Source organism: Cyrtonyx montezumae, unplaced genomic scaffold (genome assembly GCF_038088225.1).
Source record: "Cyrtonyx montezumae isolate F1298 unplaced genomic scaffold, pur_monq_1.0 scaffold_36, whole genome shotgun sequence".
Lineage (NCBI taxonomy): Eukaryota > Metazoa > Chordata > Aves > Galliformes > Odontophoridae > Cyrtonyx > Cyrtonyx montezumae.
Window position 1 is genome coordinate 7,936,202 of NW_027072041.1, and position 26,057 is coordinate 7,962,258.

Genomic DNA, 26,057 nt, shown 5'->3' on the forward strand with positions numbered 1-26,057 from the left:
GATAAGAGATAAAAGCCAGGACCAAAGGGCCTAAAAACCATCATGTTACCTACAGTTCTGTGTCTGAAATAGAAGAAACTTCAAATGTTAAACTTTTTAAATCTTCCTTTAATGCCCATCTGAAAGATTTTTAGGCAAAATTAAACTACTTCTATAATAAAAATCAATCACTAATCAATCCATTCAGACCTACAGCATGACTATCTCTGAAATACTGAAATTAACTCCTAACAGTGCAGAGAGCAAAGACCATACTTTCAAAGTTCATTTCCACAAACAAACAAAAAAGATATGTGGGAGTTTCAGCAGACAAGAAAGACTGGTGCATAAGTCCAAGAAGTATCACTACATAATTTTAACACAACTTCTAATAACATCAAAAACCATGTCTACCTAGATTAATGGGCAGCTATTTATCTTAAAGGCATCTCTTAACTGAACAGTATCATATAAGGACGCACAGCTAAACAAAACCTCCTGTTAACCTGCCTGTTGCCATACAGCTGAAGTCACAACCAGACATACAGCAGATTCCCTGAAGCCTCTCTGCACAATAATGGACACTACAGAGGTTCTGAAGGTGGCACAGTAATCTTCAAGTTAGAAGACAGCAAACTAATCATCAAGATAGACCTGGGTGCACCACTTATTATCAGATAAAAATTTCTGTTTTGGAAATGCTGTATCATAATGATATACAGAGTATCATCTCTACATAGATCTTGTTTAAAACAGACTCTTAAGGATCAGCATAACATTAATTAAAAATATTAATACAGATATGACTAAAACATAGTAAGATAAAAGCAGGTCATGCAAGCAAAGCTTATCACTTCACAGGAATGAAAGTCCTTACAGTGTTATGAAAAGAATCTTGACTTTCAGCAGTTCCATTTCCTCTAAAAAAAAAAGCACTTACTCTTTAAAAATAAATAAAAATAATGAAGTCCAGTAACAAAGACAACAAACACACAAACCAATTAAAAAAAATACTGACAACAAGAGCAGGTATAGACTGTGACACCTGAGGAGGAACAGCCGCATGCATGAGACCAGGTTAAGGGCTGACCTGACCTGCTAGAAAGGAGCTCAGTAGAGAAGGACTTAGTAGTCCTGTTGGACAACAGGTCAGCCATGAGTTAACAGCATGCCACTGTGGCCAAGAAGGGGCCAACAGTACTCTAGGATGCATTACAAAGACTGTGGTCAGCAAGTTGATGGTGATGATCCTCACTCTCTACTCTGCCCTGGTTGCAGGAAACCTGTTGTAGGAACTATTGTATTTGGGAAATATTGTATTGCCAACCTATTGTAGGAAATCTGCTTTACCAGGCAGTTGGAACAGATTATCTGCAGAGGTCCCTTCCAACTCCTACAATTCTGTATCTTTGTAAAATGACACTGAATTTCAGATTCTTATTCTATGTGCTGTCTCATGACAGCAGATGCCACAGACGTCCTCACACCAAGTTCTTTAATTAGACCAGTGATCTTCAAATATAACTAACAGCAAACAGTCTCATACTATTAGTTAACTCTGGTCATCCATTAAAGATTTTTACAGCCTACACATATAATCACTTCTGCACTGACTGGGTACTTGATAGTTAAGTCCTGCTACAAATTACAGTACCTTACTACTTGTCATACAAAAAATATAATTTTTCACATCCCTAGAAAGAAAAGCTATCCAAAAGCTAGTAAAAACTGTAAAGCATAGGCAGGCTAATTGTTTAAATTCTTTACATAATAATTTCCACAAATGATAAAGGATTATTGTCTACTACAAATATTATACCTTACTTAAGCAATAAAAGCTAAACATTGGAGAAAAGCTGGAAGACCAGGAAAGTTGCAATGTAACCTAAATTACCCACCAAATTGGCCAAATTTTTAGAAGATATAAAGAGCACTCACAAGCAAAGTACAGATAAGATGAAAACATACAACAAATTTAGTTATCTAACTTAAGGAAGCTGCTAACACAATATCCCTGAAGATTCTGACAGAAAAATAAAAAGCGTGTCTATTCTTACAATGCTAGGAGTGGACTTTCAGAGAGGATGCTTAAGGTGTATCACAAAATGCATCCCTTAATCTTTCCTGCTCTAGTGGAACAAAGAAGTGCAGGAGACAGAACCAATGACAAGAATACTTCAAAAAATTATTCTAAAACGTATTATGGCACATTAGGAAGAAAGACGCTACTGTCTTGCACTTTACAAAGCATAACAAAGAACATCTGAATACTTCAACTGAGAGCTTGAAATACTTACAATACTTCTGATCTTCATATTCAGACTATTATAAAATTCTTCACATTCTTCCATTTTCTTTGGCAGAGGAGAGTGCATTTCCTTCAGAACCTTCAGTTCTTCCTTGGCCTGGTCTCTCCTTTGTTTTACATCCTCATGCTGCTGACGAACAGTTTCATATTCCTTGGAGGAGTTACAAGTAACATAATTAAAGACTTTCGTCTTCCATTCCAATGATGCCTCACACCACTTTATTTCACAGAACATTTTATTTAATTGAAAAAAAGTTTTAAGAGTACAATCTCATTCCAAAGCTACAATTAGAGTGACTATGTTAGTAATCCTCCTTGTTATTGGTCACTATGACCAAAAGATACAGAGATCATTTAGCCTTCTATGAATAACATGCATCTTTAATGACTCTCAGGTGACAATAGCAGAAGAAATGACCAATCTGTCTGAAGCAACGCTTCCTCTAAATCCATCCAAGATAAACACAGAAGAAATAATTACTTAGCCCATCTGTATTTTCATTAATTACCAAAGAAGCAAATAACCATAGAAAACTTTTGGAGAAAGAAAAGGATGGGGCTAGCTAGACAGGTCAGAACTAGTATCATGTAACACTGCAGTAACTTGAAGTAAGGCAGGGGGAAAGAGAGTTAGGGAGAGAGAGAACTTCACAAAACAGACACGGAAAAAAAAATCCACAAAGAAAACATCCACCATCAATTACAAATATCAAAAGAAATGAACATATGGGGTGTCCAACTGGAGAAGCATTCCAGAGAAGAAATGAAAAGCAGTCCAGCTATCAAAAAATGCTACTACCAAGAAGCTGCAAATTCTGGGAAAGAAGTTAAGCTTGAATCATTACTGTAAACAGTTTATTTTTTCATGTTATATCATCTGGAGAAAAGAAAGGAAAAAAAAAATGAGGTCCAATGATTGTTATACATTCACAAGAAAAAAAAAGAGCTACTCAGAGGAGCAAAAGGAGAAGGAAGAGATACATACACGGGGGAGTACAGAGGAGGAAAAAAGTGTGTTGGATTTGAGAGGCATGGAAGAAAACCTCTGGTCAACTGCGTAAGCCCGTATTATTCTAAGCTTTGAAACAAAACAAAAAATAGATACAAGCTCCATCTATATGAACCAACATCATCCACCACTGGTGGAATGAACTAGGAGAGAAACAGCCATGCAACCTCCAAGGTCAATGCACAAGGAGGGCAGGGAGTTTCCTGCAGTTCAGGAGAGGTCCATGGAGGAGCAGCAGGCTGTCCCCTCTGCAGGGTGATGCAGACCTCCACGTGCAACCTGTGAAAGAGCCCACAGTGCAGCAGTGAATGTGGCCTGAAGGAGGCTGCAGCACATGGAGAGACCCAATAGAAGCTGGCCTTCAGGGGGATGGAGCTACAGCCCCTGGAAAGGAAAACATAGTAGAGCAGGAGGTATAGGGGGAGCTGGTGCCCATGGTGACTCGTGGTGTAGAAGTGCAGTCCTGAAGTTTGGGCCCCATGGTAGGGTGCCATGTTGGAGCAGTGCTTGGAGAGCTGCATCCTGTGGAAAACCCACAAAGGATGAGTTTGAGAAGGATGCCACTCTGTGGAATGGATCCCACATGGAATAGGGGAAGGGAGTGACAGACGAGGAACAGCAGAGATGAAGAGTTATGAGCCCCTACTCCCCAGTCCTCTGTGCTGCTTAGGGGAAGGGAAGAAAAGGCAATTTTGGCTTGCTTTTGGCTTTTCACTGCTGTAGTCTGTTAGCAAAAGGCAGTACATTATGTGAAACTCCCTTATGCTGATTTTTTTTTTGCCAGTAACTGCTGAGTGACCTCTGTCCTTATCTCAACTTTTCTGAGGAGAAATGAGAGAACCACATGATCAAGCTTAGCTGCCCATCAGTGTGAAAATACCACAGCCATCACTTTTTCTTAGTTATTTAATTAATCTACCTGTAAACATTAAAATCTAATGTTTTAATAGAATAAAAATGTATTTGTGCTATTCAGTCAAAATATCTTCTTCACAATACCTGTTTCTATAGTATTGAAAAATATTTGAAGAAAGTTGCTACATCCAAATCTAACACTAATTCCTTTAACACAGCATAGTTCTGGTACTGCCATATTAGGAAAATTAGGTTAGGTAAGAGAGAGTTTCTACCACTGAGTAGAAAATTAGAACTTACCACCCAAGGTCTTTTTCTCTGAAGCATATCAATTAGGTCTAGATGTCGCTTGCATTCATGATATCTATCAACATCTTGTTTGTATCGTTCAGCCCTCTGTTTCATTTTTTCCAGAGAGTTAACTTTGTCTTTGCACACATTCTGTATGAATAGACATTTTCATATTTTGTAGTATCTACTCATGAAAACACAGTTCAGAAGTCATCTAAACCTCACCCAAACATTAACTATGCTAAAATTTAACATCAGAGGACAATTCTGTACAGCAGTAATTATAGGGGAACAATACAACTGGAATAGTAGTCCAGCTTTTTCAGCTTAATTAATCATACGCTTCCTGTGAAAACAAATTTAAGTTAAATCTGAAGAAAACCTTCTACAGGTTTTGAAGTTTCTTGATGGATTTCATCCCTGCAGCTCAGGCTGATTCCAATAAACAAAAGTAGCAAAAATACTTAGGAAAGATCTTGCAGAGATCTGTAACAGAATACTAAGATTGGTATTTTAAAGTACTATGTACGAATGGAAGTGCATATGTGTGTGCATATATGTGCATATATATATATTAGGAGTGGAACAAGGATTAAGAGAATCACCTGTACTGATGTCAACAGCCACTGTTTCTAGAACATGGCTCCCAAGATGCCATTCCCAGCACTAGAAAACACATTACTTCTGTAAAGATTATAAAACCTGAGCTGTGGGAAATTCACAGCACAGATGAGTGTCAGGGAAAGACCCTACATGCTAACAAAAGGACAACAAGGTTGCAGGACATCACATATGCTGATCTTTTCCTTTAGTTTGTTACAATTTTGAACAAGGAAAAAAAGGGGTAACAGGCAACAATCTCACCCGTCATCTATGGAAACCAAGCTTAAAGCAAATGAACACTTCTTGACAGCCCCTGGCTCTTGAACAGCATAAAAGCTATGTCCAGATATCAGTTACTCTCAGTCAAGGACCCCCCCAAAAATCATGAGGACATGAAAGCAGGTATCCCCAGTTCTCTGTCTGTGTTTCCATGTGACTTCTGTTCATGTGTCTTAGTGCTTGCAAGCTTAAGAGTGAATGAGACGTGAAAAAACATGCTGGTTAACACTGCTGGTTAAAATCAACTTACTACAAACAACCTGCAAAAGATCTGTCAGATCTCACATTAAATTTTATTATGTGATCTTCCCTACAGTCATTCATCTCTGTCTGTACAACAAGCACGTTTACCTCTAGTTCTCTTTCCTTTTCTTTTAAGTTTTTCAGTTCACAGTGAAATTGATACATTTCTGGAGGACCAATGGATTTTTCAGTGGCTTCAAGCAATTCAATCTTACTCATTCTTGCAAATTCTCCAACTTTGTCCTACAAAATAAAACCAAAAAAATAATACAAGTACAGCAACGGTTGAAATAGTACAGTAATACATTATTTAAATACAGCAACCTACTTCACATGAACATCAACTAACTTACAGTCCAGGTAAAGTTAAGTATAGAACAACTATGTGATTGAAAGGCAACCTAAACCTCCTTTATACTTCTGAGATTTCATACATGATTTTCTCTAAGCTGTTCTGGTATCATTTAAGTTTAAACCTTAACCTCCTGGCTGTTATTCTGCAGTTGAAGATGGCTAGTGAGGACAATGCTCGGCTCATGGATGAATGGAAGAGTTCCCTACAGAAAATTTATGTTTGACAGTCTGTCTTGAATACACGCCTCCTTAAAGAGATAAATAAGCAAGACTGCCTAGGTTCTGACAAGGCTCCCTTTTACTACCATCCATAAAGACTCTCATAAATCGGGAAGGGAAAGAACTATCTGCACAGAAACTCTGAACAACATAGCTGTCTATAAAGAAACTTTGATCTTCATGGATTTGCATACCAAAGCGGTCTGTAGCTTCTAAGAAAGGAAGACAATCTTCCATCAGGAAAATTTTATTCTTATAAACATTGATTCTGAATACCCTTAAGACCTACCCTATGCTCAAGAAACTGCTGAGACACAGATATTTACAAAAAGGCTGTATTAGCAGTTTCTGTTGCAACTACAAGGTCACTTAACAGGGATGCTTTCTTGATTTTGGAGAAAAAAAAATCCAGACAACTCTTCCCCCCTTCACTTACCAACTATAGAATCTAATACTGAGGTGGTGACTAGTTATAAAGAGAGAAAACACACAGAGGTTGTCACGATAAGGCAGAGACTGCTGGAATCATAAGGGTAAGGGCACAGAGGCAGTGCTAGACCTCGACTTTTACACAACCCTTCTCTACAGCTTTGCTAAATGTTTTATAGTTAGAGGACAAGGAGGCAACAATGCTACTAGTACTGTTACACACACACACACACACAAAACAACAAATAAAACAAAAATGGAACACAAAAAGAAAAAATCAAGTGCATGGGAAATGTCAGCTGCTTTCCCTTAGGTCTCAAAAGACAAAGACAGAAGGTAAAGACTGCTCAGTTAGTGAGCGTTAAATGTCACATATCGCCTTTCTGTCACCACCACGTATATTAGTATCTCCCCATTCTCCCTTCTAGTATGGTCTTATTAAATTGCTGAAATGCTCTAAGAAGAATAAATAAGAAGCTACAAAACACTCTGATAACACTCCAGGCACCCTCCATATTTCAGTGTATTGCATACCTGAGGAAGAAACTGGCACAAATTGTCCACCTGGATATTTAAAGCTGCAACCTGTTCCTCTACTGATTTCAGGGTTGTTAGTTTCTTGTTGATATGCCATGTTGATGTGTTGGTCACTACTTGAATCTCACGTGTGATAACGATATTCTCAGGTACCTTAAATCTGATCATTAGAAGAAAGAATTTATACTTTTGAGAGTATGCAAAGCTAATGAAGTATGCCAGTTAGCACATTAAAAACTTATCTGATACTTAAATACTTAGTAACTGAACAGCAGTGGTAGACAAGATTTCGTTCAGATAACACCCAATATTTTTAATGATGAATTAATCCCATCTCATTTCCAGTATGGAAAACAGCACAAATATATGCAAATCTCAGCTCAGAAATAGTTACTTACATAAATGACATATTCTTGTTGAATGTATGAACAATTTAAAAACTGTTACATATGGAATGGTTTATATAAAAACAATTTTTATTTGAAAGGGTAAGCATTAAAATTGGTAGTCAGGAGGTGTAAAATCACTATGTCTTTAGTTAAAAATATTTGTGTACAGAACTCCATCAATAAGCTGTGCATATATGCATTCCATCTGGAAATAAAAATCACATAATACTGAAAATACCAATCCATTTTCATTTTTTTGCTTTTAAAGAACTGCAACGATGCACCAATTGCTCATTTGGCAGGCACCAATCGCCCATTTAATTCTCTACTTCCACACTTAAAAAAATTTAGTCAGGTTAACATCAGAAACAAAAGAGCAACAAAACAGTCAATACTCCAAAATCTTGGTCAACATTTCAAGTTTGGAAATGACCCAGTACCCATTCAGTCCATATACTCTTAAGAATAAACACTTCTGGAGATTTTAGGAATAGAGATGACAAAGTGAGTAATTTAACAAGCAAAGTTAAGTGCAGTAACAACAGGAATCTACTTTTTGAGAATTATATGAATAGTTATTTCCTCAAAACTATTTTTTTCCACATTTTAATATACCAGTCTTCTTCAAGAAGTCTACAGATCCATGCTCCCTCCTTTTATCAAATGAAAAGTCTAAGAGAGCTCCTGACTTCAGTTACCATTCAAAAACTAAATTTAACTAATATTTTGAACTCGAATTTTAGAATTCCTGCCAAAACATTCACCCAGGGGTGAATGATGAGTGAGTGGGTAAGAATTAAGGGGCAGGACCATATAGGTGACACTGCTGTGGGTGCGTATTACAGATGGCGTAATCAGAAGGAAGAAGTCGAAGAGACTATTAATTACCCTAATATTAGTTGGATAAGCAACACAGCCAGGCACACACATTCCTATGATGTGCTGAAGATAACTTTCTGAAACAGGTAGTGAAAGAGCAGATGAGGAGGGGAGTGCCATGTCAACCTGTTCTTACTAACATGAAACGGTTGGTTGTGGATGTGAAGGTTGATTGCGCAGCTTATCACAAGATGGTGGAGTTCAAGATCTTGTGCAGAAGAACCAAAGCAGTAAGTAGGACTGCTGCCCCAGACTTCAGGAGAGCCGACTCTGACCTGTTCCAAGAGGTACACAGAGGTATCCCAGAATTTTATAAGGTAAAGGGGTCTGTGAGAGCTGGCTGACATTAAGCACAATCTCTTCTGAGCTTAAGATTGGTGCAACCCTAAGAATAAGAAACAGAAGAAAGATGGATAAGCAATGAACTCGTGGATAAACTAAAAGGAAAGAAGGTTCATGAAATGTGGAAAGAGGACCCGTCCACTTGGGAAGAATATGGCAAAGTTGTCAGGATCTGTAGGGATGAAAGAAGGAAGGCTAAAGCTGTCTTGGAATTAAGCCTTGCAAAAAAGGTAAAGGACAACAAGAAAGGGTTGTTCAAGTATGCCAACAGTAAAAAGAAGACTAGAGAAAATATGGGTGCCCTACTAAATGAGGTGGGTACCCTGGTAATGGGACAATGAAAAGGTGGCGATACTGAATGCCTTCTTTGCTACAGAGACTGTCCCTTGGGAATCTGAGACACAGAGACAGAAATTGAGGGCTTCCCTAGGGTTGAATAGGAGATGATCAGAGAGCACCTAGCCAAAATCAATGCACACAAACACATGGGCCTATGTGGCATTCACACATGCATGCTGAAGGAGCTTGCAGAGGTGACTGTTGAACCCCTCTCTATAATCTTTGAAAGATCTTGGAGAATGGGAGAAGTCCCTCAAGAGTTAGCCAATGAAGCTACAGTTTTCAAAAAAGGGCAAGAAGGAGATCTGGGGAACTACAGGCCAGTCAGCATTACCTTGTTCCCTGGAAAGGTGATGAAACAACTTGTTCTGGATGACAACTCCAAGCAATTGGAAGTGAAGAAGGTTATCAGGAGTAGCCAATGTGGATTCACCAAGGGGAAATCACATTTGACCAATTTGTTACCTTTCTGAGATGTCATCACTGGCTGGGTAGAGGTGGGGAGAGCAGTGGACGTTGGGTACCTTGATTTCAGCATGTCCAATATCCTTGTTATGTCTTAACATACTACATATAACAATCTAGTACTTATGCTGAAAGAAGTCATACACTAACAGAGAAGATATCTTACCTCCTGACCCATCACTATGTCTCCAAAGAAAGATCAGTTTGACAACTCCCACAAGAAAAAAAAGTCAATGGATATTTTTCTGACCTGTTCCAGCATGTCTTTTTTTTTTTTTTAACATAATTCACATTTTATACAATTTAATCAGGACAGCCAATTTCTTATACAAATTAACTATGGATTGGAATCAGTTGATTAGTTCTAAATTCAGCGAGACAAACATATTGACCAAAGGATTAAAAAAAAAAAAAACCAACAAAAAACGTTGCAATTGGTGATTCAAGTTAATCACCACAGAGCAGCCACTGAGGAACTGTTAGGATAGATTCTCTTTGTTTACTTTTAGCTCGCCACTAAATACAGGCAGCATGTGCTATGACCCTGTAATTGTCAATAAACATTGGTTAATGACCTAATTTAACTCTTGATTGTATTTCCTTTATCTTGCGTAAGGTCACCTAGAAGACTGTATTACCACAACCTAATTTTTGCCTTCTGTTTTGTTTCAGAAAGTAACATTTCCAGTAAGAAGAACCCCTCATGTCAGTATTATCAGTACAAGGCAAAATACTTCATTTTACAATATAGACCACATTATTTTTTTTTCTTTCATACTTAAATCACTCTCAATCACTACATCATGACAATAGTACTGTGAATCACTTCAGCTTTCAATACCACCAAAAACTGAATACACTATATACATCAGTTCTTTTTCTACGTACTCTTTGTACACTAAGACAAGGTAAAATGCTTCAGAAAGCAAAATTAAGCCCAGCCATCACTGCCTACTTTTGAGTTACATGTTTTCAAGCTTAAAATGTTAAGGCTTAAGGGGAAAAACAAACAAACAAACAAATAAATGGAAGCCTACATCAGCTTAAAGGTCTCTGTACATTTTTTTTCCACAGATTTTTAAGAAAGTGTATGAGAAAATATTATTTTACTACTTACAGCTCAATCTCCACTAGACCTTTCAAGCACCCCTGCTTTACAAAGAGACCAACCTACAAAATGAATTACAAAAATTACTATTGCAAATTAACACTTTTAAATTGTAGTACCTTACAAAAATGTTTGTACTAGAGAATTGCTGCAATGGTGTACATTATAGAAAACCTTACTTTTCTTCTGGCTGGTTATTACCCAAAAATAAAGGAAGTTGTTATTAACTTCCTCTTCAAATAACAGCTTTAGAAATTGTTCCACAGGTTATATTCATATCAATATGAAATTGATAAATTTCAACCTACAGAACTGAACAAATCACAGCCAGCAAATCCACAGAGATGAACAATTTCTGTGAACAAAAGCAATTCAAACCAAAAACACTGGCACATGTTAATACTAGTAGTATAAAAGTATATAATCATAAAAACGTCAGCACAGCACTGCCATATAGGCAATTCCATATTTACCTTAGATCAAGATAGAGCTGTTATCACGTAATAGGCACAATCATTTAAGTGACCAAATTGAGTCAAAGAACTACTGAAATACATTTCATTTAACCAAAATATTTTTATTTTTTACAAAAACAAAGCAAAACATTTCATTCAATGCTTTCCCCTCACTGCTGGACAATGCTCTTGATGAAGTTCATATTAAACATGAAAATTAAAAACATTCATAGTCACCTTTTCAGCTCGCCCTAAGAAAGAAGGTTTTCCAGCCAACCCCAGACAGATGGCACAAACAATGCTTGACTTTCCTGTTCCATTAGCGCCTATAATCATGTTCAAGTTGGGTCCTGGATGTACTTCACAGGTGTCATATGTTCTGGAAAGCACAACATTTTCCACATAAACAATATGACAGCTTAAAAGAATTACTTGCTCAAAACCATTTTGATTATATTGCACATGGCAGATCATGACTTTATCAGATAGACTCATTGTTCAAATGTTATTGTGTAATTAAACCTCAGAGTGAACACTGATGCTCCATTAAAACACAGTAGAAGGAATTCCTACCTGTTGGAGCATTTATAACATCCTTCAAATGCCTGTAATGAATGAAATCCAGCCCAAAAAAGTGACAACATTAACTTTACTAGGTGTTCACATCATCCACCCAGCTGCCTCTCATTGCAGTCACACAAGGCAATGAAAGCCTAAGCTGCACAACACATCATGGCTTTTCAGTTCTTCGAGTCTTTGGGTTCTGTGGTACTTCACCCTGAAGGATGGACATCACCCAGTGGCTTTCACTTACTGCAAGAACAGAAGACCAGGCCCCAACATGCAAATTCAAGGTAGGATAATGCGATCAGTAACATCCTACATCTATAGTAAGCGGTAGCATTTGTAGTCCTGTTCATACCGTGAACCAGATGCAGAAAGGAAACAAGGTGGTAGCTCCAAAAAAGTAACAGAAATCTAACAACACGACAGTAACGCCCTGTAATACTTCTGGATAAGAACATACTTAGTCCTAAGACCTGAAGACACTTTATGCTCTGCCAGCCATCGTGTACCCACGACTTACGCTCAGCACAGAGCTTCTCAAGGCTCATCAGAACACACGACACACCGCAGAAACGCAGCTGAAAGCTTTCCCGACAGCTGGCTCCAAACACAACCACGCTCCCAGCACGCACAACTCACAGAAGCCACGCACAATGCGCAACGCCACAGACGCTCTACTCCAGGCGCTCTCAAACCTCATCCTCGCCGATCCGGACCCGTTCAGCGCTCCTTTCCCCCGCTCACCCGCCCCACAACCACCACCACCACCACCCCCACCGCGGCTTGCAAAAACAGCGATACTGGAACCGATCCTAACAACGGGAACGCGCAACCAAGGCCGCGGAAGCCACATCGCGCCGAGAGCGGCCGACAGCCCGACCCGCAAAGGCCGCGCTCATCCGCCAGCCATTGGGGGCTGCCCTGCGCCCCGCTCCAGCCGCCGACCTTCGTCCCCAGCGACCCGCGGCCAGCTTCTGAGCTACCGCCCGGCGCAAGGAAGCCCCGCCGCCCGTTCGCGGACTCACAGGAAGTTCTCCATGTAGATCCTGACGATGGAGCCCTCCACGAAGCGCGGCTTCGCGGCGTGCCCAGCCTCACAGAGGCGGAGCTGAGACCCGTCCACACGCAACCGCGCCTGCACCGCCATTTTCCCTAACACACTACCCTCCCGCCAGTGCGCGCCCCGCAAAGCGCTCCCGTTGGCGGGAGGCAAGCAGGACGCTCACTCTGAGGCGAGACGATCGCTCATTGGCAGGCTCAGCTGCGGAGAGGCTTTCGATTGGTCCGCGCCACATCAGGCTGTTGCCCATTGGCTGGGGGATAAGAGAGCCAGGCCGAGGGGGAAGTGTCGCGCTCCTTAAAGGGGCACCTCTGAGGTTTGTTACTCTTTCCGTGTGCCTCGTTGCTTGGGGAGCCGGGCTGGGGAGCGCGGGTGAGTGCTGCGAGATGCTTGTACTCGTGGTACTGGCAGCTGGCCTGTGGATGCAGTGGCTTGTCAGAACTTTTAAAAGGAAGCAACGTGTCAGCTGTATGAACCAGGATGTGCTGGGGAGGATTGGCGTGCCGATGCTGTGAGGCCGCCTGAGGCTCAGCAGTCACACCTGTAATACTCCACAAATACTATGGCTGCATCTTTTAAGACACAGACCTGTAGAATCATTTGAGCTTGGAAGGGCATTTAGTCTAGCTGCCCTGTAATGAGCAGGGATACCCACAGTTAGAACAGGCTGCTCAGAGCCCCATCCAGCCTGACCTCCAGGGAAGGGTCTTCCACCACCTCTCTGGTCAATCTGTGCCACAACCTTATCACTCTCCTTGTAAACAGCTTCTTCCTTATATCCAATCTGAATCACTCCTATTTTAGTTTGAAACTGTTTTCTCTTGTCCTATTCACAACAGACCCTGTTAAGAGTCTGTCCCCTTCTTTCTAATAGGCCCCCTTTAGTTATTGAAGGCTGCTATCAAATCTTCCTAAAGCCTTGTTTTCAGGATGCTGTTTACGAGGGAATATAGCCAAACTGGGACCAATGAGGGAAAAGTTAGTTAAAAGGTTATTTAGGATACAGAGGAAGGAGCTGGGGAGAAGAAGAAAGGAGGTCTGCAAGTTGGGATAGGCTAAAGAGTGAATTATCTTCAGGAACCATAGGATTCTCCTTCAAGTCATGTCCAAGATGAAAGGACAGCAGTGTATGCTAGTAATATTTGTGTGTGAAAGGGAAGGACAGTTAAAATAGTTGTGTACCAAGTACACATTGAGAAAATTAACAGGTTTGTAATTCTATGTAGTAAGTGTGCAAAAGGATAAAGTTATATATCTGTATCACTGTTGTATTTCTTACTTAGATCATTAGTTAATTAATTATTGTTAGTGTTTTGCATGATAAAAATTCTCACTTAAATCAGTTAAATTGCAAGCTTGCAGTTAGAGCAGGTAGAGTTGAACTCATGAAGTAACACTCAGAGACAAAAGGGAAGGAGGCATCAGATTAAGGAACCATTTCAAAGTGCTCCTGCCTGAGACTGCAAAATTAATCTCCTTTTCCCTGAGTTTGTCCTGGAGCATTTTCAAGGATCTGGAGAGTATAGATACTTGTAAGAGCCATAAAGAAGAAATGGTAAATGCTGAAAGATAGGTTGTGTTTCAACAAGATTAGCTACCAAGTCCTGCGCTACAGTCACAACAATCCCACACAGCACTACAGGTTTGGGGCAGAGAGGTTGGAAAACTGCACAAAGGATCTTAGGATGTTAGTCAACAGCCAGCTGAACATGAGCCAGCAGTGTGCCCAGGTAGTCAAGAATGCTAACAGCATCCTGGCTTGTGTAATCAATGTAGGGAAGTGGGCTTCCCACTGCTTTCAGCACTAGTGAGTCTGCACCTTGGATATTGTGTTCAGTATTGGGCCTCTCACTACAGGAAGGACATTGGAGCCTGGAGTGTGTCCAGAGAAGGGCTCCAAAGCTGGGGAAGTGTCAAGAGCAAAAGTCTATAGGGAGTGGTTGAGGGAGCTGGGATTTTTTAGGCTGGAGAAAAAGGAGGCTCAGGGAAGACTTTATCACCCTCTACAACTCCCTGAAAGGAAGCTGTGGTGAGGTGGGAGTCATCCTCTTCTCCTATGTATGTAGCAAAAGGACCAGAGGTAATGTGCTCAAGTTGTGCCAGAAGACATTCAGGTTGAATATTAGGAAGAATTTCTTGTCAGAAAGGGTGGTGAGGCATTGACACAGGCTGCCCAGGGAAGTTGTGAAGTCACCATCCCTGGAGGTGTTCAAGAAATATGTAGATGTGGCAGTGAGATGGCTTAGTGGACGTGATGGTGATGGATTTGATGGTTGGACTACATGATCTTAGTGGTCTTTTCCAATATTTATGATTCTAGGATAGAGACACTGTCTAGAGCCAAGAGGAGTTCTTAAGAAAGGGAAAATTTTTAAAGCCATTCAGTGTACAAGGGCAGTGAACTGGAACGTGGTACTCATCAAAGAGCAAGGAACAGTTTCTGTACATGCTGTCTAGGAAAGAAACCGAAACCCATGTAACTGAGGTCATGTGTATGCTGAAAAAAAAAGAAAAGACATTGGATGTGATCTGGGAGTGGTACAGGAGATGAACAAGAAAAATGACTGAAGATCTCCAAGGAGGAAGGCTCCACATCCTTTCTGAGTGACTGATTCCAGCGCTCAGTCACTGTCACAGCACAAAGTAAGGGATACCTTGAAAGGCAGTCTTATCCATCTGCAAATCTTTCAAGGTGTTTTTTTTTCATCACTGTTGAAAGAAAATAAAACCACACCTGCTCTGAATTCCATCTTGACTCTAAGGATATATCAGGCTGGCTGCAAATTCATGAACATACTTTAGGAGACCCCAGGTTCTTCCCTCCTTGTTCCATGACAGGAAGACACTTCCACTCCCAGCCTTCCTGCCTTTCTAGAATATAAATCTTTTTGATGTGCTGACAAAATGTAACAGCTGTTCTTCTTCAATTTTATTGCAGTTCTGGTCTTTTTTTTTTTTTTTTTTTTTGGGGGGGGGTGGGGGAATGGGGGAGGGTTATTTTATCTATCGGTCTACCTACCTATCTATCTATCAATATGTCTGTCTATCTACTTTAAGATGGAGAATCCAGTGTCCATTCCATTAAGATGGAATATCCAGTGTTTGAATCAGTTGTTCACTTAGCAGAATTACATGCTGCATCTTGAGTCTGTCTGGGACCATTTAAACAGAGCCTGTCTGCATGGTAAAATTGTGCATGCTGTAAGAAATGCCCACAGCCAGAATAGCTGGCAGCTAACAAGCAATGTCTTCGCAGCACGTCTTCCTGCTCAATCCAGTCTTCTTGATCAGTATACCTTCCCCCGCTCCTTCTAGAATCAGTGCTGTGGGGCCCAGAGGGCTGCTGCCTTCCAGTTGTGCTGGAGTCCACCATTTCTCTCCACCTCAAAGCAGAAGGAAAGGCAGCAGTATTTGGTCAAACTAGTGCCACCTTCAGCTCACTTCTGATAAGCCCACACAAGTTTCGCTAAAGTCTCTCAAAATGAAAAAGAAAGGTCAACTCTTAGTTTAGTCTTCCAAAACCTGAAAATATCTGTTATTGAAATAATCCAAATTCCCTGAGTAGTTTATGTGAAGTTTCTCTGTCTTGCATTAATGAATCGATTTAAAATTTGTGGCAACCCCTAGCATTCAGTTCCAGGCAAGAGGAAACTTTCAAAACCAGGTTTCTGTATGTGTTTTGGAGAGAATCACCGTGTCAATACAGTAAGAAGAGTTCTGAGACATCTTGGAAACAGGAGGATGGCGACTGGCTGGTGGTAAGATAGAATAAATATTAACAAGTGTCAGAATGTAATTAATGCATGTAAACCTGGTGAGATTGTGAACCTGGAGTACCCAGCCAATTGGGAAACAGGGCAAGGGGCGTGGATAGGGAAGGCAAGGTCAAAAACTTTAGTAGTGCTTGATAGTGTTCCCACAGATGTGATCCTGTAGGCAGGATGCCCAACATTGCAATCACAAATTAAAAGTTTCTTCACCAGAAATCCTGTCTCCTAAAAATTATCTCAGACATTTCTGACAAAGTGACCTTATTAGCAGAAGTTGTCACAAAATAAAAAAAAAAAAAAAGCCCAATGAAATGGCATCACCTTCAACTGGTAGGATTTAATTACTGAACTATTCACTGGGTTAATTGTTGCATCTGCGTGGCCAACTTGTGAACAAGCTATGTCGTTGTGGGAGTGCAGCATTCCATTTCTTGAACAAATGGGGTAAATTTCTCATGCTTTGAGATACTTCAATTAGCAGTAAGTTTTAGATAAAATAGCTTACTTATAATAGATGCATTTTTTGTTGTTGTTTTCTAGAAGTACATTCTTACATCAATTATCAGGTAATAAATTTAAATTAAAATTTTTGCTACTTTCTCAGTTAGCTCCTTATGTTTGCTATCGCTTTTAAAAACAGTGTTACAGCGCAGTGTGGATGATGTGAATTCCTCGTATCTGTGAAAAAAATGTATTTGTGTTTTTATTACTAGTACTCCAAACTTAATTCTAGCTCCAATCCATTTTTGCTCTTGCTTTCTGCTGGATAGCCCAAAAAGACTAGTTTGAATGAAGTGCTGGAGAGAGACAGTTTGTTAGAGAGTGAACATTCTGTTTATTCTTCTGGTCACTAGCAAAACGGTTAAGAAGAAAATTGTTATCCACTTTCATTTGGCCCTGAGCTCAGTTCATGCATGCTTTCTGCAGGACCTGCTCTGCCCTTTGCTCTGTCCTGGTACTTCCAGACAGGCAGGCACTACATCATCTGAGTTCCTCTGCACACACGCTTTAGGCTAGGGGGGAATTTGCCAGGCACTGGACTATACTGGAACAGACCAGTATCAAACTGCTCTTGATAGAACTCACTAAGCTCAAATCATAGGGCCATGCCCACCCGTGCTAGTGGCGAATTTAGTATATACTACTTGCATGGAGTACTTTACCTTAAGCAAACTGCATTGTGCTAAGCAGGCTGTCAAGGATCAGTTGGCCAAGATTTGATGTGGTGAGCTAGACAGAAGGTTGCTCTAATTTCGTGTACTTGAGATGAGGAAACAGATTATCTCCAGAGGGAATAAGTGGAAAGACCCTGCAGTATTGATCAAGTTTATCCAACTTGTCTGCTAACCCTGTAAGGGTAAAACTTAATCTAGCCCTGTAAGCTGATGAAGTTTCTTTCTATTTGGCTCATGATTTATGAATGATAGTGAGCAGCTTGAAAGGAGGTTATAAAGGTCAAATACTAATTTCCTGATGTCCATTTACCTATGGTAAAGAGGTAGTGGACAGACTTTTGTGAAGAGTTCTCACTCAACTACACGACTAAGCATTCAAGAGACAATGGAATTGGTAATATAATTGTTATCTTCATGTTAAATAATTTCTGTATCCAAACTGCATGACATTTAATACTTACAGACTTGTCAGCCAACAATTCAGAGAAAACCCAACATAAAAAAAAAACAAAAACGTAAAGATAAAATATGTAACTGTGGAAGAGATGATTGATTATAATAACATTCTTCCATGCAGGAATATGACTAATGAAGCAGAAGAATTGGGGTAAGGGGAGTTTATGGACACTGCTGACAGAAGGAATCAGGTGGGAAATTAGAATTATGATTTATTTAAGCCTTTTTCCTTTACTTGAAAGCATGTGCGGAGGTAAAATGGGAGGATAAATGACTTGACCCAATTTGAACAGTGCTTTTCCATTGTTTTCTTTGTGTTACTGTGCTATTTTCCACTTTTGTGCTCTTTTCCCATTGAGGGAGAGTGCATCCAAAAAATGTGTGTTGCAACAAATCAGTTTGTTGCTTTTCTGTGTGTGGTGGATATTGCTAGAAGGTGGTTTGGTTCAGTGAGTTTCAATAAAACAGATACAATTTACAATATTTTATCAAATGTTTGTAGTCCAGGTATGTACAGGTGACTGGAAAAGACTATCTAAAATTCCTTTGTGACCAGTGAAGAAGAAAAGTGTTTGGAAAATGTGAGTATCTTGTACACATATAACAAGAATAGAGGAATTGCCTGAGAGTTATAATGCATTTGTTAACCAGTTATGTATTATACCTTTGCTCTATGTGAGAAAATAAGGATACTTTGAGGAACTATCTGTGCCTGTAAGGACTCTAGGTAGGGTTTGATTTTCACCTTCCTGACCTGACAATGATAGCAATATACATGAATGCAATTTCAGGTCTTGGTTCAAGAGGAGTGATTTAATGTGTGGTGTCCCTCAGGGTTCTGTCTTGGAACTGGTACTCCTTAACATTGTTATCAGTGACGTAGATGATGGGATCAATCAACTTCATCAAGTTTGCAGATGACACCAAGCTGAGTGGTGCAGTCAATGCATATTTTTTGTTTTGTTTTGTTTGTCTCCTTCCACCTTCCCTTCAGCTACTATTGTTGACCCAGAGAACACTAATTCCTTAAATGAAAACATTTTTGAACTTTTTTTATTTTTGTTTATGTTAAAAAGGAAGAAACTCCTAAAAGTTTTTTCTTAAACTTTTTAGAACAGACTTCTGGTTCATAACAGAGTTGATTTCCATGCCAGTACAATAAAAACCCAGCCTCAAATATTTTGCCCTGCGCCAGTGGCTGTATGTCTCTGGAAATTTTTCAATGCATTGATGCTAGGTTGAATGCTTTACTTCTTAGTGTGAGTATTCTCCTTAGCTCCAGCTACTCAAATAATGCCTAAACTATCAGCTTTGCACTTCAGACATAAAAGCAGTTAAACCTGCTGTTTGTGTAAATGAACTTCAGCTAGTTTCAAAATAGAGCTTGGATTTTTTCTGCTGAGATGGAGCCAGAGGTGGCTCGGGAGTTGCTTTTACTTCAGCAAGCTTTTTGAAAGATCAGAGCTCTCTTTTATGAGTGTTCAGTGCTTGTGACAAAACCTCAAACCTCCTGAGTTTTGTATCACCACTGGTTTTGTTGCAGACACTTTTTAATGCCTCAGGACTGCATACATTTTCAGGCTTTTTAGTATTCTGTCCCCATGCTACCAGAATAACTAGACCTAACCTTGTGTGCTGTATGAAGCTCAAGCTATCTAATCAGTGGGAAGGTGGGTTCAAGTTGAAGGGAGTGTGAAGGAAGCATATAGGTGTGCACCTAGGTTGCAAGAGATTTTGCTATGAAGAGAGGTTTTGAAAAGAATCTTTTTTTCTGACTTAAAAGCAGCGCTCTCCAATGGCCTCAGCAAGTGTGTGAATATTGCTGGGGACTGGAAAAAAAACTGAGAAGAGGAGAGCTTAGAATAGCAAGTGATATAATTTGAAAAGCTGAAAATTAGATACAGATTCACTGGGAGATGGTTCATTTCTCACAGCCATCAGATGACAGGTTAGCCATCCAGGTTAGGAGAAGACCTGGCAGTGTCACCTTGAGGTCTTCCAACAGCAGTAAGCACTTCAGGGTGCTGCATCCACACAGAAGCTGCAGTTGGCTGGCTGATGAGCAAACAAGTTTCATTTCCTGAACATCATAAAGCCATGCCCTACAAAGGGTCTGAGTCCTCCCTTCTTTAGGGTGAGCCTTTTTCCAGTGGTCTTTGGCAACATTTGCCACATGTATGGGCACCTGTCTTTTCACGGGGCTGAGGAAAAAAAGAGCGTGAGTGTTCACTTAGCCCAAGAGATGTGATTTCTTGTTTCCTGGAGTGTCACTCCTGTAGAGCAGCTTTGAAGCCAGCTTTTTCCTGTTCTTCCCAATCAGCCCTTGGGAAGGATTGAGCAGTTTCTTGTTGGGGAGAGCCTAAGGAAGACCTGAGGTGGTGTTGTGTTGACCACTTGGAAAGAATTAATTGTCTAACTTCTCTTTTCCCTGTTTTGACAGACAGAAGTTTCAGACTGGATAAACAGATGTGTTGGTTGGCCTGCTGTCAAAAGTTTAGTCAGAGTGCCATCAGTACTTCCTATGTTTATTTTTGGATGTGTAAAGAGACAAAGAAACAGCTCACAAGTGCTCCAAGTGTTCTCTGATGAAGCAAAGACCAGAAATAAACAAAAGAGTGCTTTCCCCTACGTGAAGACTTTTTTTTCCCCTTTGAACCATCTTTCCTTTTACTTCTGTAATCTATGCCATATTTTGATTATCTTCCCCAATACTATTTTTATGAATTGAAAAATGTGTTTTATTCAAAATGTATTTATTTTCAGAATTATCCATGCTGCTATAAAGTCAAAAGTTGGAACACTGAAAATAAACTGGATTAAATCTGCTTGATTTCAGAACTTCCTGACCCATGAAATACTTTTGCTTACTTTACTTGAGACTAAACCATTTACTCTCTTGTCAACTGGTTGGCTTGAGCAGATAATATACTTCTAACCTGCTTAAGAGTTGCAAAAACTTCTATCCTTGTGTCTTACTGCACACCTGAAAGGATCAGTGGCTCTTGCCTCTACAATGAGCAATGCAGGTGATTGTATGATGCATCCTAGTAAGATGTATTTCTGATCTTACTGCACATGTACAGTTCCCTTTAGCACATTGGTACCAAAGGAACAGAGTAAATACTAATTTTCAGTTAAAGAGTCAATCATTCCTTTTACCAAAAAAAGAGAACAACGAGAAAACTGATGGAAGCATAGCATAGCTGAGATATTTTATAAGCATTCATAGAGTAAATAACATGAGGACCTAAGGGTTGGTATCAGACTTGGATTGCATTAAGTTTAATTGTTATTTTGTTTCTGGCTATAAATGCTTCTAAAGAAACCTATGTTTGGCTATGAAATAATGTTGGTCTGAGTCACAAAACATGTCAGAAGAGACAGAAATTCTGTGTAATGACACAATTTGCAGGAACATGTTATTTATTAGGTATGGAATATTTAAGGCCAATTTCCAAGAAAAGGTTGAGAAGGAACACAGCCTAATCTTGGTGGAAAGTGAGTTTTAGCATAGCTGAAGCTATTGTGAAACTACTGAGTTTGCAATAGTACAGAGCACATTACTTATAGTTTAAAAGGTCATTTTTTTTCTAACCTGTGAATTGCTATACTTCTAGAATCACAGACCTAGAATCTGGAATTATATTAAATCTGGAAATGACCTGCAAGAACTGTTAGTTTATCTCCAGTCCAGATTTTATTGTTTAAATTTAATCAAGCAAGCGAATTTCCAAGGAAGGAGGACCTGTTAGTCCCGCAACCCCTTCCTCAAAAATAAATAAATAAATAAATCATAAATCATAAGTCTGGAGGTTCTGGGAGGTGAGAAACCCTTCTGGGCAGCAATAATTGCTAGAAAGTAGTTACAGGGTTATTGAATTAATCCATTTTTAAAAGTCTTTCCTTGCTAAAACTGGTGTGGAAATCAAGCTTCACCCCTGTGGTAAATTCTAGCATTTCAGAAATGGTTATCATTATCTCTTTGGTCTAAAAGCCAAATAAAGATAAGTGAACAGGACAAAAGCTACAAGAGTATTGGAATATGCATGATTTCTGTGATATAATTCATACTTTTTTTTTCATTACATTAAGTCACTTTAATATGAAATATTTCTGATGGTGTTTAATAAAGTAGAACACGGGAAAAAATAGGAAAGATAAATTTCATGATAAATAAACTGCAATGTGCTGTGTTTTGAAGTCATTTAATTTTTATTTTATTTTATTTTTATGATAACAACATGCATCAGTGACAAAGTAATGGCTAGAGAGAATATTTTTTCCGTTGGACAGACGTGGCTTTGAATGCTCTCCAGTGAATTTATTTTTCCCCTGACAAAGTAGGTAACCAGCTAGTAAATGCAGTGTCTGCTTGCTCAAATTAGCTCAGCAGCTCTTGTGTGTTGTTCATTTGTTAGAGTTTTCTGGGATTGAGTCATCAGTGGGGCAGGCATGTGTGATTTGAGTGGTGGTGTGATGTGGTGCTGTGTTTGCATTCATCAAGAAGTAATGATTTTGAAGTAAAGTTTGTTTTTTTTCTGAAGTAAAGTTTTTTGGGTATAACGCTATCAGACTTTCTTTTTTTTCCTCTATTTTTCTTCGCAGTGTAACAGAAGAACCCACAGAAGCCCTTTTCTGAGACCAGTCACTTACAAATTTTCTTCAGTAATTCCTCCCAGATACAATGAATGACTGTGCCATGCATTCTCAGGACTCTCCTTTTCTTTCCTCATTCTTGCTGTTCCCTTTCAGCTTCTTGCAGATCTGTGCCTTAGGTCATAATATATTACCTCTATTATTTGAAGAACATTTTTAGTCAGGCAGAGTGTTGCAATGTTGATGTTCGCTGAGCCAAAATCCTTCAGGTTTTCTGTTATCACATGTTGAAAAGCTCTGGAGTTGCTTCTTAATAGTCAAAGTAGCTGATAGATAGATACCTGGTATGTGATAGATAGAAATGTTGTCATGCAACAGGATTTGTCTTGTGCAGTCGATGTAAAGTTGCTCATTCACAATACTTCACTTACTGCAGCCTCTCAATGGCAGTGCATGGCTTCCTTACATGAGCTTTTTGAGAACAATACCAGGCCTCTGAAAAGAGGCAGTGTTTTTATGGTAAAAACTGTATGCTTCTACTGGAAACCTACAGGAAGAGAATTTTTTATGGAATCATTTGAGTTGGAAAGGACCTTCAAGGGCAATCTAGTAGTCCTACTCCTCTGCAATGAACAGGGACACTAGTGGCTTCATCAGGTGCATAGAGCTCTGTCTAGCCTTCCCTTGAATATCTCCAGGGATGGAGCATCCACAAACTCTCTGGGCAATCTGTCCCAGTGCCTCACCACCCTTATAAAATTTTTCTGTATATCCAATTTGAATTTCCTCTTTTTCAGTTTGTCTTTTCCCTTGTTCTGTCACAACAGGCCATGCTAAAGATTCTATTTTTTTTTATTATTATTCTCTCCCCACCCCCATCTCCCACTTTAGATACTGAAAGAGTGCTCTGAGGTCTTCCCAGAGCCTTTTCCTCTCCATACAGAACAGCCCCAGCTCTTTCAGCCTGTCCATGTAAGGAAGATGTTCCATCCCTTGGATCATTTTTGTGGCTCTCCTCTGGACATAGTCCAGCAGCTCTTCATCTCTCCTGTACTGAGGGCTCCCCATCTGGACACTACTCCAGGTGAGGCCTCACCAGTGCAGAGCAGAGGGGCAGGATCACCTCCCTCGCCCTCATGCCTCCTCCTTCCTCCATAAGAATTGAATCCTATTAATGTATCAGTGTTGCCCAAGAACAGCATTGTAAGGACAAGGCTTAATTTCACATTTAGGGTGAAGAAAACAGTTCTGTAGAGCTAGTGGCAAACAGATTTCTTTGAAAACATAAGATATTAACAAGGTCAGGATGCATATACAGTACAGCATAAATTTACAAACCACTCATGACTTTGAATAAGGCTAGAAGAGTGTGAAACAAAATCTGTATCACTGCTGTGTTACTTGCTTGTGACATGATGTTAAATATTCACTTCCCAAACATCCCTGCAACAAGGAAGCAGAAATAGTTTCTGAAACTTATGAAATAAATGTGAGATGTTGAACTTAGATTTGCTGAACCTGAGGAGGTTCTCCTGGGGCCCACTGCTCAGGACTGTCTTCACAGGGAAGGAGGAGTAACATTTGTTTTTCCATCCCTGGAGTTTGAAAACTCTGTGGGACATCAGTGAAAAATATTACGAATAAGTATGAAGCTTGTGCTATTTTTCCTAAAATCTGTTGTTTTGATACCCTTTTCATTTTCAGTCATTGGTTCATTCAACATTACTGATACAGAGGAAAGAAGTAAAGGTACCAAAAGTGTTTTTCATTTGATTTTTTCCTTCCTATCAGACTCTAGTTTTCAGCTGTTCACACATGAAAGTAGGTATGTACCAACGTGTATATACACACAGAACAAAACTGTCTCTTCAGAAGTACAGGGAAGGAAATGGCCTGACTTCACTAAAGTTGATGTATAGATATTTAGATATTCAGATTACAAATGAAAGCCATTCTGCTTATTTCCAGTTACATCAGGATCATTTATCTTTGAAGCATAGGTAATAATGAATTAAAGATCAAAATCATCAGTCTTATTTGGTTTCATCCAAGGTTTATGGCAGTTGCTTTCAAGGGCAACTAAAACCAGCCACAGAATTCATATTGACTTCTTTATTCTCTGACTGTGTTTTATAAATGCTACAAGAAAAGTCAAGCTTTGGAGACATTTAAGATTCTTCCCCTCATCTCCTGGAAACTTCAGAGATCTTCTATTGGCAATCACTATGTAATAGTTTGCTTAAATATCATCTCTCTATGCTTCCTTTCTTTTAGTAATCTTGAGTTTTTACATATAGTTTTGTCTCTTTAGCAAACATGATTATAGTGTTGGTATTTATTTTTTTATTTAATATCAGAATTTTTTTGGGGGTATAAATTGTTAATCATTCTGTATCCTATTGGCTTTAACTCAAATTTGTTTTTAAACAATTCAATCAGATTATTTATACATATGGAGAGATCTGTTGTAGTCAGTTTAAACACTGACATACAACAGTGAAATATCACAATTATTCCTTGCATGGGTAAGAAAGTTTTTTTTTTTTCCTTCTTCCTGGTGCCTGTCTGTAAGTGAATAAAGTTCTCTGCTTTCTTTTATATTCTTTGTTTAGCTTGACAGGAAGCCATTCCTTCTCATCCTATTGCTAGTTACAAGAGAGAAGAGGCCAACCCCCAGCTCACTACAACCTCCCTTCAGGTAGTTATAGAGAGCAAACACAGTAGTAGTAGACTAAAGGCCATGTCCAAAGGAGGCCAGGCAGCTGAGGCAGTGATTGTTATTAATAGAAGAGCCTGTTACCAAAGCAAATACCTTTTACATAGTCATAAGGCAGTTGGAGAAAGGTATCTCCTGCAGGAAGAGGACTTAGTCTCAAGCTCACTATTCAAGGAAGACTGCTGGCCCAGAATTCAGGATCCAGTCCTTCACCAAAAAGGACAGATCTGCATAGCCAGCCAGGAATCCATGTGAGACAGGACTACTGTTATGAATGATGCAGATGAAGGAGTCAATCAAGTACCACATCAAGGAGCCCTTCTGGAGAGACAGACAGAACGAAAAGTGAAAAACCTGGTGGAAAGAGGAAGTACAAAATTCAACACTTGGAGAATGCAGAGGAGGGGAGCACCAGACTGGAGAGAGAAAATGGCCCCATGCTACTGTCTGAAACACCATGTTGGGTCTTGAGAAACAAGTCCTGTGGTGATATGGCACTCCAGAAAGGATTGAGTCAAGTCATAAATACTTGGGCCAAAGATCATGGCATTGAGTGAATTTGTCATGTTCCCTATCGTGCACCAACTTTTGGTAAAACTGAACAATACAAACAATACATTGTTAAAAACTATGT

The 26,057-nt window shown here is 39.6% G+C and overlaps 1 protein-coding gene across 1 annotated transcript in view; it reads right to left on the minus strand.

The window, feature by feature from the left end:
* The window catches only part of LOC136054334 (structural maintenance of chromosomes protein 5), a 48,529-nt gene extending 35,692 nt beyond the window's left edge, over positions 1–12,837 (minus strand). The window contains exons 1-7 of the mRNA XM_065745558.1: positions 12,676–12,837; positions 11,321–11,462; positions 10,638–10,690; positions 7,104–7,266; positions 5,676–5,810; positions 4,452–4,592; positions 2,277–2,438 (exon numbers count right to left, since the gene is read on the minus strand). Coding sequence (XP_065601630.1) covers positions 2,277–2,438; positions 4,452–4,592; positions 5,676–5,810; positions 7,104–7,266; positions 10,638–10,690; positions 11,321–11,462; positions 12,676–12,797 — 918 coding nt within the window. The 5' untranslated portion in view covers positions 12,798–12,837. The remainder of the gene's footprint in view (positions 1–2,276; positions 2,439–4,451; positions 4,593–5,675; positions 5,811–7,103; positions 7,267–10,637; positions 10,691–11,320; positions 11,463–12,675) is intronic.
* Between the last annotated feature and the right edge of the window lie 13,220 nt (positions 12,838–26,057).